Below are 16,000 nucleotides of genomic sequence, written 5' to 3'. Positions count from 1 at the left end.
TTATATACATATTTATTTATTTATAATAGTGAAAATTACATGAAATATGGGATTTCATAACAAAGTTAGAAAAATATGGCATTTTTAGGTTTGCCACTTTTCTATGGCATTTTTTCACATTTAAGTTTTTTATGGTATTTGATATGCCATATTTTTATAAACTTATTATCCAATCCCATATTTTATGTTTTTGTTTTTAGCTTAATTAGTTTTATTTATTTTTTTAATTTATTTTACACTTACATTTTAGGGTATCTTTTTATTTGAAAAATTTACACCAAATACTACATTTTTTTTTTCAAACATTACATTTTTAATTTGACAAGAACATTTTATTTTTATACTTTTATTAATTTTTTTTTTCCTTTTACTTATTGAAACTTTAAAAAGTTTTTTTTTTTTGTCTTTTTTATATATTTTTTAGTCAATTTTGGCTCTCTTTTTTCTTTTCAACTTTTAAGTCAGTTGCTACTTTTTTTTTTCTTTCTTTCGCTTATCTCTCTCTATTTTTTTTTTCTAATTTCTCTTTGTGTCTCTTTTTTTTTTTTCAATTTTTTTCTCAACCTAATTTTTTTCTCTTAATATATATAATAAGTGTACATTTTTATATTTCATTTTTTTTACAAAAATTAAACTTGTTTTTTTATTTAAACTACTATTCGTTTTTTTTTTGTTAAAAACTAATTATTCCATTAAAAACAGCAGAAAAAAAAAACCAGTTTCATCAATATCACCCTAAAAAAAAAACAACATAAAAAATCATAATCTAAAAAGAATCCAAACTTTAAAAACTAGTTTCATCAACATTGAAAGAAACTAATAATTTCATTTAAAGAATACAAAAATTAGTTTCATCAACAAGATAATGAAAAAAATTACAATCTAAAGACGATAATAACTTTAAAAACCAGTTTCATCAATATTAAAATAAACGAATTATTTCATTAAAAGAGATAAAAAAAAAATAGTTTCAACAATAACATAATAAAAAATACACAATGCCTAATAACTAAACTTTTACAAATTAACGATACTAAATTTAAAAACCAGTTTCGAACATATAAAATTTATATCAATACCTAATAATCAAACTTCTAACTTCATTCTTTATTTTGGCATTTAATTTTTTATTTGCTTGCTAAAAAATTAGAGTTAATTTAAACATACAATATGCAGCAAATATAACAAAGAGAGTCACAAATTAAAATCAAAGAGAAAAAAAAAAGAAACAAAGAAAATTAAAGAGACAAAAGTGCAATAAAAACCATAAAAGAATAACAAAAAAAAAAAAACAATGGAATGTGAGAAACAAGTTAGTAAAACAACTAAAATAAAAACAAACAAATAAAAACCAGTTTCTTGAGATAAATTAATAAAAAAATTGAATAAAACTCAATTATGAACAACAATAAAAAAAATTAATTACTTTAAAAAACCAGTTATGAAAATAATAAAATAATATGTATGTCAGAAACTGATTAATTAAAATAAAATAAAAATTGTTGTTCAAATATCATACAATAATAAAACTGGTTTTATACAAACGAAAAAATATATAATAATATCATAAAAATTGAGCAACCCCATTACAGAATAGTTAAAACATGTGAAACCAGTTTCGACATGTGAAACCAGTTTTGACGTTATAAAAAATCATAACAAAATACAAATGTTAATAATAAAGTTAATTGAAACCAGTTTCATTAGACAATCAAATAAAAACATACACACACACAAATATACAAAAAAAATACTAATCACAAATATAATCAAAACAACACATAATGCCTACCAATAATTTAATAACAAAATATAAGTGTAAGTTTCCAACCTAGAAACAAAATAATAAAAAAGTAACTTGAAAAAAAATTCTAATAACATAATGAAACTATTTTTTTTTATTCTTTTAATGAAATTAATAGTTTCTTTCAATGTTGATGAAACTGATTTTTAAAGTTTATATTATCTTTAGATTATAATTTTTTATATTATTTTTTCTTCAGGATGATGTTGATGAAACTGTTTTTTTTTTTTTCTGTTGCTTTTAATGAAATAATTAGTTTTTAACAAAAAAACAAAGAAAAAAAATAGTAGTTTAAATAAAAAAAAAAAACAAGTTTAATTTCTGTAAAAAAAAAATATCTATAGTTGAGAACATTTTTTATTTATTTTAGTATTTTATTTTTTTAAAAAAGAAATAATAAATAAAAAGAAACACAAATTTTAAGTTTTTTATGGCATTACTCAAGACTTTTTCCCATATTTGTAAGTTTTTTAAAAAAATGCCATATTTAGTGTAATTAAGTTTTTATGCCATATATATCAAAACTTATCTTTATTTTCCCATATTTTTGTAAATAGCCCTTTATAATATATATGAGAAGTTAAGTGTACAACCAGATGAACCAGACCAGTATTTCCAAAATTCTATTTTTATTATGAAACATAGTTCGTATAATAGCAATATGACAACTTACGTCAAGCCTAGCACGATCCATAAACACGAATTATTTGTGTCAGTCCATGCGCGACTTAATTTATATATATATTAGCTATAATATGGGTTTATGTTAAAATTTATATTTTTTTTTTCCTCTTTTCAAACTAATTTCTAACTACCGATGTATATTGTTATAATTTTATTTAAATAATTTAAAATTTTAAAAAAATAATTATATATTTTTAGAATAATTTTTTAAAAATAAAATATATATATATATATAACTACTAATTAAATTATATTTAATTCGTCCTGTGTTTTTAATTATATTTGAGAAATTAAATTAGTGTGATTTTTGTTTCTTATAACACTTACATCTCAATCTGTAATATTAAAAAAAAAAATTAATGTGCACTCTTAATGGGTAATATTAAATTATTGTGCACTCTTAATGGGTATTACCCATGAATGGGTACTATTAAAAAAAATTGAGTTTTTATGTTTAATTTTTCTATTTAATTAAAAAAGTCTTTTATTTTTTCATTATATGGACTGATGTTATTTCATCGGCTGAAAAGAAAATAATAATAAAAAAAATCGGCAAAAAAATGATAAAAATATATTGAGTTTTATTTAAATATTGTTCATATAAACTTATTTTTGATATAATGTAAAAAATATATATTTTTTGGATATTTTCTTTAATTAAGTAGTTAATTTAAGCATAAAAATTCAAATTTCTCTTTTAATATTTCGCCGTCGGATCAAAATCCAATGACTTAATATTTTTAAAATTAATATTTATAGTTAAATTTATTTAGTACTCATTAATGGATAATATTCATTAAGAAGTGTTCCATATATATCTATATAAAAAAATCATAGTGAAACATTATATTATAAGTATCATCTAATCAATATATTATATATTCACATATATGTTGATTTATGGGGTTATTATAGTGCTAAAATATTAGTAGATTCTATATGAGAAATTAGATTCTCTATCAATTAATAAACATACAAAAATCACTAACTACAAATAAGTTACCAAACAAATTTATAAATTAAAAAATTCTATACGTAAACAATCTAAAAAAAATAAAAGATAATATAATACAATGTGATATTAAAATGAAAATCACGCGTTCTTCAAAATTATATATTAAACAAAAATAATTTAATAATTTAGATTTAATAATTATTTATTTAAAATATAGAATGATTCAAATAATATGATTTTTCTTATTTGAAATTTTATATTTTTTTAAAAAAAATATACGACTTTATGTGAAAATATTATACTAAAAAAAGAAAATAAATAGTGTTTGAAAAAGAAAAGAAAAAACAGAGCTAAAAATGTTCTAATTAATTATGTGACCACAGCCAAGCAAGTGATCGTTAGACCATATTTAATATTAATTAGGAATTATTAGACGGAGAATATAAATTGACACTTTATTTACAAAAACACTTTTATAAGGTGTGGATAGTATTTATACCTTTTATGTGATTTCAATTACTAAAATAGCTCTTACAATATCACTTACACAATCATGGTTGCAGGGTGGTTGTTGTGTGATTGCACGGTGGTTGCATCAGACGAAAGTTTCAATCAGACAATGGTTGCAGGGTAGTTGGCCGAAGGTTGCATCAGACGAAGGTTTCAATCTGACAAAAGTTGTTATGTTGTTGGCCGAAGGACGTTGCATCAGACGAAGGTTTCAATCAGACGAAATAACTGTTAGAAAAATAATTATGCAACTGTAATGCAACTGTTATGAAACATTAAAAATTAAAACAGTGTTTCCACGTACGTAACTCTAACTACATGTCTCTTTATAATTTATTATAAACAATTTACCATTAGAAATTTGAAAAACAACAAAAATACACCATGATAAATATATTTTTTTAATCAAAAGAAAAAATTTTATTGATCAAAGAACATCCAACAAACAACCCGAACCAACAAAGACAGCTAGCCAAAGCAGCCAACAACCTCAAACAAAATTATCATCTATAAATTTCTTATATAACATTGATCTTTTATATATACTTAGCTTCTTTTTAGCTAAGTCGTACAATCTACATCTCAAAATACTCAAAATTTCTTTAACTAAATACATAAGAGTTCGGGTAAATTCTTCATAATTATTTTTATTATATAAATATATTTTTTAAGAATATAAATTAGAAGAAAAAAATTAAAAATATAAATTTTATATAAAATAAAAAATTTTAAAATAGGATATCTTTTAAAAAAATTTGATGTAAATAAAATTTTCCTATTGAATTAATATTTATGACAGGAAGTTTATAGTATAACCATGTATTAATAAGTTTGATTACTAACTATAGATATTTTCAACCTAACGCAAAATCCTATCTTCTTGATTGATGTTAAAGTTTTTCTCATTCCCACATCAATTTAATGCTGTGATCGTGTTTATGTGTTGAAACTAATTTAGTTTTTCCATTACTCTTGTCTTTTGACATGGTTCTTTAGTCTTTTCTTTTTAGTTTTTTCTGGTTCGAGTCTTTTCTTTTGGCATGGGTTGTGTAGCTCGCAATCATCACGGTACAACGGTAGAAGCATTCAAGAAGGGAAAGATTGGATGTGTTCAACCCGAAATTGCTGAGACAATAGGCATTAAAGAAGCATTGAGTTGGATTGCAACTCATCCGTGGAATAGAGTCATGTTAGAAACAAATAGCTTGGTGTGTGTCAAAGCGATTCAGAGCGGTATTTTATGCATTCACAATTTGTGTTTTGTAAAACGATCTATAAATAAGTTGGCTTATTGCTTGGGAAGAGACTCTTATTTCTCTACAGGTCGTGTGCTTCAGTTGGAAGACTGTTCTTCTGAAGTGTGTTCTATTGTTTTGAACTAATTTATTAATTAATAAATATTATGATTTTTATTAAAGAAAAAAAAAAGTTTGATTTCTATATGGTACGTTTCATTAGGGTCCGCCCAAGCATTGGGCAGCTTGGGCCATTGTACAAGGTCCCCATTTTTTTAAGGCCCAACTTTTTATTTTTTTTTAAAAAAAAGGCTTATTTTTTTCTTTTTTTTTTCCTATTATATATGCATAAATAAAAAATTTATAATTGAAAATTTATGAACAAATCTTTTTTTAAAAAAAAAAACTAATAATAGAATTGTAGTTTTAATGTACTCGGTTAAAAAAAACTTAATTTTAAAATTGGGGTAAGTTGAGAAATGCCTCTTTTATTCATCAATTAATCAAATTTACCTCTAATTTATATTTATTTGAAACATACCTCTTTTTATATGTATTGCACCCAAAATACCCTTACATAAGAGAATCACATGGAGAGTATCTTGAAGTGACAGGGACAAAATTGGTACAATGTTTAAAAAAAGAGGTAAAAATGATAGATTTTAAAAAAGAAGGTAAAAATAAAAGAGGACAATATAAAAAGAGTATAGAGTGTAATTTCCTCTTTAAAATTTTGCACAAGGCCCCCAAAATACTTGGGCCGGCCCTGCATTTCATATATTATTAGGCTAATTAGTAATTTTTTCCCCCGAACTTTGACATGTACTAAATCGTGCCCCCTGAACTTTTTTGGCCATTAAAAATTCCCCCCGAACTATGGAGATTGTTAAATTTAAGGACTTTTGTCTAATTTCATTCAATTTTACTGTTTTAGTGATTGTTTATTTACTAAACCATGCTTCCCAAATTTTGATATGTACTAAATCATGCACTTTAAACTTTCATCCATGTTAGAATTTTTTTTACTAAAATTAGATAAAAGTCCTTAAATTTAACAATCTCAATAGTTCGGGGAGAATTTTTAACGGAAAAAAAAGTTCAAAGGGCATGATTTAGTACATGTCAAAGTTTAGGGAAAAAATTACTAATTAGCTTATTATTAATAATAAATTATTGTTATTAATAAAAAGGAGAGAATCTTTATTGGGTGCACACTAAGAAAACCCCAAGTCTAATATATAATCGCAGCAACAGCAAGCACGTGAACTTTCCCTCGGCCCCGTCCCCACACAGATTCCCTAATCCATGATCTCTGCCTCCCCTCCCACCGCTTTCCCTCGTTTGCCTAGCCCCGAGGTTGGACTCTTTTGGTCCCACTTTCTATACACCTCCTTTAACCTTGACACGTGTTACATAATGCTATCCACTTGAACTGCCACGTGTCGCCTTGGCCACACGTCCCCACTCGATAAGTATATATTCTCTGTTCTCTTTTCTTTTCTTGTTTTGAAGTTTATATACTTACACTAAGTTTGGTAGAGGGGAGAGGAGGAGAGATGAATTGAGGTGAAAGGAAAAGAATAGAGGGAGAGAGAGAATTTTTGAGGGAGACTATCTCCCTCTAAACATAGAAATTTCAATCTCTTTCAAATAGAGAAGAATTTAAAAAAAAAAGACAAAAATATATATAAAATATTTAATATATTTTTTTAAAAAATAATATATATTTATATTAAAAAAAATTGTATTATAATTTTAATATTTATTTTACTTTTTATTTTTCTAATTTTATATTTAATACCAAAAAATACGAAAAAAAAAAAAATAACAATATATCTCCATACTTTTCATCTTTTCTAAACTCTCTATACTTCTTACTCTCTCTCCTTCCAATCAATCATATGCTTAATATATACAAGCCAGCCCTTAGAATGTAGGAATAATAAAGTGATTTAAATTTTGGAGTCCTAACACAAAATTAATTTTTACCTATATAAAATCTAAACATGTAATGAAGACTATATTTTAGATTTTAACCAAAGTAATTTCCAATCAAATCAAACAATATTTATAGAAAGTACCATATATATATTATTATATTAAATTAATAAATGTTTTTTCAACAATGTTAAATATGTGAGTGTGTGATTGTAGACTAGAGAAAAAAATAATCAAAGAGAGCTTATATAACTTTAAATTAATAAAGAGAAACTTTTTAGGAAAAAATAATAAAAATCTTTTAAGTATATAATTGCAAAATATTAAAACATATTCAAATGGGTGCCACAGGATTTGAACCTACATTACTTTGAAATGTGTCATATGTCTCAACCTACACAATCTTTGTTCATACTACACTTAAGTTTAATTAAATAAAAGCGTTGTAATAATTTTTATTTTGAGGGCCTATGTGAGTTCTAATTACAAGTCTAGCCTACTGATATGCCTAGAGTCAACTTTGTATATACTTTTAGAGCATTGTTATTAGACACCAGTGGTGCCTAGCACTTTCTTAACATGTCGCGTTGCGATTGGCTAGCGATACTTTCTAAAAGCTATTATATTAAATTATATGGGACCCGATACTTAATTAGACCAATAGCGATATTGACACATAGGAGGGTACTAGGCACTACTGGTGTCCTTTAACATTTCTCATACTTTTGTTTTAGGCTATGTTTGGTAGGAGAGCATGGGGAGTAGGAAGAATTAATTGAGAGAATAATAACTCATTTATATATGTTGTTTTGTATTAAGTAAGAGTAAATTATGAACAGTAAATTAATTGTTAAAATTACTATACTATCATATTTTTTGGTTTTTACAGGTTAATTTTGGTATTTCATATAGTTATTATATATTTTTCTTTAATCCTTCCAAAAGTGGAGAGATTGAATTTTTAAGATTTTAACTCTCCTCTCCCGAACGTTCTTTCTCCCTCCTGGGTAATTGACTCTCCCTTCATCAACTACTCTCTCCCCCTCCTCCTACTAAATATAGTGTTATGGTAGAAATGGATTTTAGTAAGAAAAATGTAGGAAAAAATAATAAATTCTCGTAATATTTAGTATGAAAAAAAAATGTATGTATAGACTATAGACACTTAATTTAACAAAATTAATTATCTATATCAAACATAAAAAAAATAATTTATTTTTATATTCTCCACACTTTTATAATTTTTTCTTACATTTTTCTTTTTCACTAAAATCTATCTTCCAAATATAGCCTGAGCAATGCTTGTAGCAGTGAGACTATAATTAAAATGTATAATATCTTTTTATTAGTGTAATTAAACATTAAATTATGATATATTTTAATTTAATAATTACTTTTTTGAAGTAAATTAATCAGTGTTTATTGATTATTAAATAAGTAATTTAATAATAATTATTATAAAAGCATAAAATTTCACTGTGCAAATAGCAATGCTCATGATATTTTTTTGCCCTTTGAATACCTGTATGATCTGTATGAAGATAAATAAACAAATAACTAAAGCAAAATAAAACAGTCAAAGTTTACATTACGTACCCTCACACATTCGCCTACTTCTCTTATATATGCAAATCTTTTTTATTTTTAATTATACAAAGATTATAATTTATGGTAAATAAAATTTTCTTAAAAAGAGGTTTATATGCGTTTAGGGTGGTCAATAATATATACTGTAACGGGGAAAAAATAATAAAGGGAGAGAGAACATGTGTGGATTGTTGCGTAGAAAATCTTTAAAGCTCAATCCGGCTTACGTTAGCCTCACAACACTGCCACGAGATTTTGTTCTGAGTAGTATTTGTTATGTATAATATTTATACTCCTCGCCCATATTTTCTTTCCAGTACTGGGGAGTGCGCACATTTTCTTATCCTTCACACCAAACCCTACACACTTCACATTTTGAAAGACTTCTATTCGTCTATAAATACACAACTATATAGATACATATCTCTCATCAGTCATATATATCACCCAATATATATATATAAATATAAATATATTATCATGAATAAGGTAGTATTAACTTTTGCTATTTGTAGATTGATTGTTAAAGTAGGGTTAACCATGGAACTAACGGATGTTCTCCGGCTAGCAATTGACGGCCAGCTAAGCCTTGACCAAGCTGACGTGGAAATGGCTTCTAAGGATTTTGGTTTAATGAAACGAGCGAAGCCGTTAGCCGTGTTGCACCCGGCGTCGGCTGAGGACGTGGCAAGGGTAGTGAGAGCGGCTTACAGGTCGAGTTGGGGGCTGACTGTTTCGGCAAGAGGAGAAGGGCATTCCATAAACGGTCAAGCCCAGACGAAGAACGGGATTGTGATTGCAATGAGCAGATCGTGTTCGTGGGGAATGAAGAAGAAGAAGTCGAAGTCGAAATCGAAGGAGCAGGAGTCGTTGGATCAGCGGCCGAGACCTCGAGTTTGTGTAGAAGAGATGTTTGTGGACGTTTGGGGTGGGGAGCTATGGATACAGGTGTTAATGGATACCCTAATGCATGGGCTGGCTCCCAAGTCATGGACTGATTACTTGTACTTATCAGTTGGAGGAACCCTTTCCAATGCTGGAATTAGCGGTCAAACCTTTAATCATGGTCCTCAAATCAGTAATGTTCATGAACTCGACGTTGTTACAGGTATATATATACATATATTAATTAAACAATAATCATTTCCTTTTATATTATTTATTGCATGCTAGCTACCTCTCTTCTCATTGTTTTTAGTACACTTTAATATATTAGCTACACGTTTTGTATAACTAGTTTATACATATTTTTTTTTTTCCTCTTACAAGTAATATATAGCATCGTCTTTTCTTTTTTCTAAATCTAGCTAGCGAAATTCTTGTTTTCTCAGTTCATTTTTTGGGAGTAATATATATACATTTATATATGTGTGTTGTAATTTTTAGGTACCTGAGATTTTTTTTCCTTTTTTAATATTTATTTGATGACGATCATTTGAAGCATCTTGTGAAATAAAAAATTGAAACGTTATAATCCTGCTCATATAGTATTTTTTGTCATTTTGCAGTATACTTTAACCATATATATAGAAGCGTATATATATTTTACACAATCATTTATAGTAATATACCGTACTCTTTTATCATGTTTATTATTTAGATTTTCCTTCTCTTTCTTGTTTCTTGTTTAAATTAATTAAAAGTCCGATTAATATTATTTTGTAGCTTTAACTTAGTGTGTCTAAATTTTATTATCTTTGATAGAATTATCTCGATCGATTGTATATATATATCAATTAATTAACTAGCTGTGCTGCATATATATTTATACAGGCAAAGGTGAGCTGATGACTTGTTCAGAAGAGAAAAACTCAGAGCTCTTCTACGCAGTTCTAGGTGGTCTAGGCCAATTTGGAATTATAACTAGGGCAAGAATTGCTCTTGAACCAGCTCCTGAAAGGGTATAATTATATATATATATCTATAAATATATTACATATGTCTTTCTTTCCATTATAATTTTCATTGTTTAAAATTAATGGCCTTCCATGATCATGGTGGGAAACTATTTTTTTTTTCGAGAATAATAATAATAATAATAATAATAATAATAATAATAATAATAATGATAAAATTCCTAGTATTTTTGTTAGTGGAAAAACCTAAAAATGCAAACTTGGCCTCGCGGGGTCCATGAAAGCTTGCTCTCTTTTTTTAAACTCATTAATTCTTGTTGTTCCATATAGCTGGAAATGTTGTTACGTACGTTTTTGTGCTTTAGTCTGACGTGGGTTTTTTCTTTGGTGCTCGTTTTTCTCTTTTGTTTATTTATATAATTCTTCTTAATTATTATAAATTATTAATACAATTTTTATTTATTTTCAACAATCATCTAATTAATTAACAGGTGAAGTGGATGAGAGTACTGTATTCCGATTTCATGGCATTCACCAAAGACCAAGAGTTTCTCATCTCTTTGCATGGACAACCTAGTCCCCAAAAATTCGACTATGTGGAGGGTTTTGTTATTGTAGATGACAGCCTTATTAACAGTTGGAGGTCTTCTTTTTTGTCACCACTAAATCCAATCAAACTTTCTTCCGTTAATCCTGACGGAGGTGTGCTATATTGCTTGGAGATAACCAAAAACTATGCTGAATCCGATGCTCACACCGTTGATGAGGTACGTCCATTGATCTCGTTCGCCTCTTTTTATAGAGTATAACTAATTAATTAGTAGTATAATTACATGTTCATCTATATATCATGAATTCAAATTAAGTAAGTGGCAACTGAATATTAATTATATATATATATATATATATATATTGATTAGGCGGTGGAGTGACATTAATAAAAGCTACTGTACTGTAGTCTGTCTTCTAAATAAGACTATATTTGCAAGCTGTAATATCACCTGTACAACTACCTTTCATTCATTGTAGCAATCACCTAATTAATTATTTCTCAATTATAATAACAGCTTAGAAAAATCCATGATTCAATTATTATTTTTCAAAAAAATAAAGAAGACAAAAATCCTTAATTAGGGAAAGTCTTTAATTTTGAGCCAGCTTTCCAACCACCCGGTGTTAAGATTCTTTGGCTTTTCTTCAAGCAGGATATATATATTTATATACATATACTAGTTATATAAACGTATTAGTAGAACCCTTATCCTTAATCTCTATATTATAAAACCAATAGGTCCTATAATTACATATGTGGGATCCCACAAAGCCTAGATATATTACATGATTGAGATGAGTGTTAAGTATATAAATATAATTTATATTATCTACCTATAAAATATACTAAAGAAAACATTTTGAAAGATCTTTCGCGCGCCTCCGAAGTCCTAAGATTGTAATCAAATTTTTCTATAGTTTTCATTATAATTTCAATATTACAAAATCTAAGCCTTCCACCAAATAATTATTCTCTATAAGTATATTTTATAACTAATTAATTAATTAGAAAAATACTTTGGAATTGAACTTATCCTTACAAAAGCCACATTGACAGGTAGCAGCTTTTTCTTATGTTTTTTTTTTCTCTGTGTGTAGTAGTACTATTTTTATTGTGTTTACTAGTTTGATTGTATAAATATATAGAATAATTAGTAATCTGTTTCTCTGAATTTTCAAAAATATTAATTTGGGTCCTTAAAATATTCAGGTTGTTAAATTTTTTTTCCAGAACTGTTACATTTATAAAAATTTAGTCCTTCTATTATTAGCTAGGTTTCGTCCTATTCCGTTTAAATGATGACGTATCTTTGTCAATTAGTAATCTTCCTAAACTTTGACAACTATCAAACCGTATCCTCTCAAAATAAAAATGAGAAAGATTCAATATTTTTTTTAGTAAATCTTAAAAAATTAATTTAGATCTTAAGAAAAATTATTTTGAATGTTTAAGAAATTAAAAAATAAATTAAAATTTTAAAATTAATTACGTGATATAAAAAATTATTTATTTTTATTAGAAAATTCTAGCTATTAAAAAGTATATATAAAATTTAATTTGTAAAAAATATATAAAAAATTAAATTTTACAGGAACAAACTTGAATATATTTTATTTTTATGGAAAAATGTAGATTTAAGTAAACATAACCTTTTTTTTAATTTAATCTATAACTGTTTTTCAAAATAGTTTTATATTTTTATTAAATTTTTAATTAATTTTCTTTATTCAGTATGAGTTTATAAATATAAATAAGTTTGTTTTTTTCTTCAAAAAATTTTAGTTCAGTTAAATTATTTATTAGATTCTCAATAATTTTGGTTTGATTTTTTAAGATATGAAAAATAAGATAAACTTTGAAATATTTTTTAATTAATTTAATACTTTTACCAATTTTTTAATAATTTTTATTATTTTCTGAATTAATAGAATATTATAATTTTTAAAATGAATTTTTTTAATAAAAAAGGGTGAAATTTTGTATTGGTCAAAATTAAGAGGATAAAAATATAATTTTTAACGGTAAAAAAAACGGACGTAACAGATGTGGCATAATTATGTAACTGTTATATTTTAAGGAGAATTTTTAACAAGCCGTTTATTTTTATTTTTTTTTCAAAAAAAAAAGTTTGGAAAAATATAATTAAATAGAAAGAGAGAAAAAATTTAAAGTAATTAATAATTATGTGTTGTGTTAGCCTAATATATAATTATAAATTTGGCGTTTTTATTGAGGCAGGATATTGAGGCATTGTTAAAGAAACTGAAGTTTATACCTAACTTGGTATTCAAAACGGATGTTCCGTACGTGGAATTCTTGGACCGAGTCCACACATCCGAGTTGAAACTCAGGTCCCAGGGATTGTGGGACGTACCCCACCCATGGATCAACCTTTTTGTCCCCAAGTCAAAGATTTCTGACTTTGATAAGGTTGTGTTCAAAAGAATTTTGGGTAAAAACACCAGTGGGCCCATTCTTATCTACCCCATGAACAAACACAAGTAAGTTATGCACTTTCCTTTTTCCTTTTTCTCTCTGTATGTATAGTATATTTAACCCATTATATACATGCTTTCTGAATATAACAGCTTCATTCTTTTACACTCTGCATGCAACACAACCAATTATACATAAATTGTATTAATTTATAGACCAATAAAAATCATCTGTCTCCAACTTCCTATTTCATGTCCCAACACATGTGTCCATTTTATTTATTTTATCTTAACTCAAAAAGCTTCGTTAGGTTTAGAACGGTTAGTCATAAAACATTAATTATCATTACATTGGAAATTGACATCAATTCATCTTTCTTTTTTTTTTTTTTAATTTGCATTCATGTAATACAATATAGTTATAACATAACATTTTCTATAGTGATAATTATTGCTTTCGGACTAACAGTTCCAAAATTAACAGAACTTTTGTGGTTAACCTGAAATGTCAATCTTTTATTGTTGCGACAGAAGTAGATAGGGAGTTTGGGAAAGGTGATTTTTATGCTTTTCTTTTATCATTGTTATTACTTATTAATTAATATTTATAATAATTACTACAAAACAAAACATTGGTAACTAGTTATAGTAATTTTTAATAATACAAAAGTTAATAAGCTTCGATTTTCAACTTCTTTTTTTGCCCCGGCTGTTTGAATAGAATAAGCCAACAAAAGGGAAGATCCTCGTGTCATAATAAAATCTTTATGTGGGGACCGGAGTAGTACTAATTAGTTATTTTATTCTTCTAATTTGGTTATATTGAAATTACTAGCTATATATAAATATATATATAGCTAATTAACTATATGGTGTGGTTGAATTGATGTATGGAGATGGAACGAAAGGAGCTCGGTGGTTACACCAGATGAGGAGGTGTTTTACGTGGTGGGATTGTTAAGATCGGCAGCATCATCAGGCTCAGCCAATAATGATAGTATTAATGATGATATTGATGAGACACAAAGTGTGGAGTACTTGAGCCAACAGAATGATGATATAGTGAAATACTGTGGTGAAGCTGGGATCATGGTCAAGAAATACCTACCCCACTTCGAAACTCAGGAGGAGTGGATGGACCACTACGGACAAAAGTGGGATCACTTTCTCAAACTCAAGAACAAGTTCGACCCTCGTCGCGTATTAGCCACTGGCCAGCGTATATTCACCACTAATATGAACAAGAAAACAAAAAAATATTAAATAACTATGCTCTACTCGATCTACCTAGATAATTAAGGCCGTAGCTAATTATATAAATTAAAGCTAGGTTAGCCTAAATATATAATTTCTTGGGAATTAAGGGTCTTTTAATTATGTATGGTGTGTGCTTATTAATATTATTATTATGGTATGTGTGGGTAGAAAGAACTGAAGGTTAATGTACTTTTGCATGAAGTAGCCATGAGCCCCAACAGGCGACAACCCGATCTGCTTCTTCACCGGATATCATCTTGTCCTTCCACCACCTCTGATATTTTGTCTGCCACCATATTAATTAATTACTTATTACCAGGCAAAATTTATCCTCTTTTTATTGTTATGTCTTTTTTTTTTCTTTCTTTTTCTAATGAAGCTTTTTGTTTTTGTTTCTAGCTACGTACGTACTCCTATATTTATTCCTCTATTAATTTTACATAATCTTTCTTACTACTCAATCGTTAATTTGTTAAACCCCGCGCAATCTTTGTTAGAAATTATTATAAACAATGAAATAAAATCCAAGAAAATACAACTCTATTGCAATAAAATGACAAGGATACCAATATATTAAGTAAAAAAATATTACAGCATATAAGAAAAGTAAAAAATAAAAAGAAATATATATTGCAACTCAAAGTAACAATAAAATAAAGAACACAACTAAAAAGAAGAAGAAGAAATAAGAACTCTTTTACCCTTATCACCTCAAGTGAAAATTAGTGGGGATTATTAAAATTTGAAGAAGGTTTTACACTTTTATTCAGAATTTATTTTTTCTTATCATCTCTAAGCACTAAATTTTTTTTCTAAGAAATAATTTTTGGAATAATCAAGTCTAAGAAATAATTTTGTTTTAAGTTATGATTAGTCTGTGTGGGAAGAGTTAACATGTAGGAGAATGTAAAACTCAAGTCTCAAAATAAATTAAGATTACCATTTAAAATTCAATGGGATCCACAAAAAATATGCGCATTCCAACCTAAAAATTTGAATCAAACATGGGGTGAATTACACATTTCTCCATATCTAATCCCTACCCCTACACCAAACACCCCCTTAGGACTTCAAGCAATGTACTTTCTTGATAGAAATTATATAGTCGCCACAAAATGAACACTTTAGACCTCTATTTATAATGTTTAGGATGTCACTATTATTCGCATTTCTGGTTAGAGACACG

At 26.8% G+C, this 16,000-nt stretch overlaps 1 protein-coding gene across 1 annotated transcript; it reads left to right on the top strand.

Moving 5' to 3' along the window:
- The first annotated feature begins 8,982 nt into the window (after positions 1-8,982).
- On the top strand, positions 8,983-15,264 carry LOC115703213 (cytokinin dehydrogenase 5). Its single transcript, XM_030630727.2, has 5 exons — positions 8,983-9,821; positions 10,487-10,614; positions 11,061-11,336; positions 13,361-13,623; positions 14,454-15,264. Exons 1-5 carry the CDS (start codon positions 8,990-8,992, stop codon positions 14,818-14,820), a joined length of 1,866 nt encoding a protein of 621 aa, XP_030486587.2. The 5' UTR covers positions 8,983-8,989; the 3' UTR covers positions 14,821-15,264.
- The last annotated feature ends 736 nt before the right edge of the window (positions 15,265-16,000 follow it).

Source organism: Cannabis sativa, chromosome X, assembly GCF_029168945.1.
Source record: "Cannabis sativa cultivar Pink pepper isolate KNU-18-1 chromosome X, ASM2916894v1, whole genome shotgun sequence".
NCBI classification, from domain to species: Eukaryota; Viridiplantae; Streptophyta; class Magnoliopsida; order Rosales; family Cannabaceae; genus Cannabis; species Cannabis sativa.
The sequence above is the reverse complement of the archived record's forward strand: the minus strand, read 5'-3'. Positions and strand labels throughout refer to the sequence as shown.

Bases quoted from the DNA above. Each gene is read 5' to 3' on its own strand.
- LOC115703213 (XM_030630727.2), top strand. From the start codon at position 8,990: ATGTATAATATTTATACTCCTCGCCCATATTTTCTTTCCAGTACTGGG. The intron at 9,822-10,486 runs GTATATATATAC...ATATTTATACAG, and splicing joins TGAACTCGACGTTGTTACAG to GCAAAGGTGAGCTGATGACT. The intron at 13,624-14,453 runs GTAAGTTATGCA...TGATGTATGGAG, and splicing joins TACCCCATGAACAAACACAA to ATGGAACGAAAGGAGCTCGG.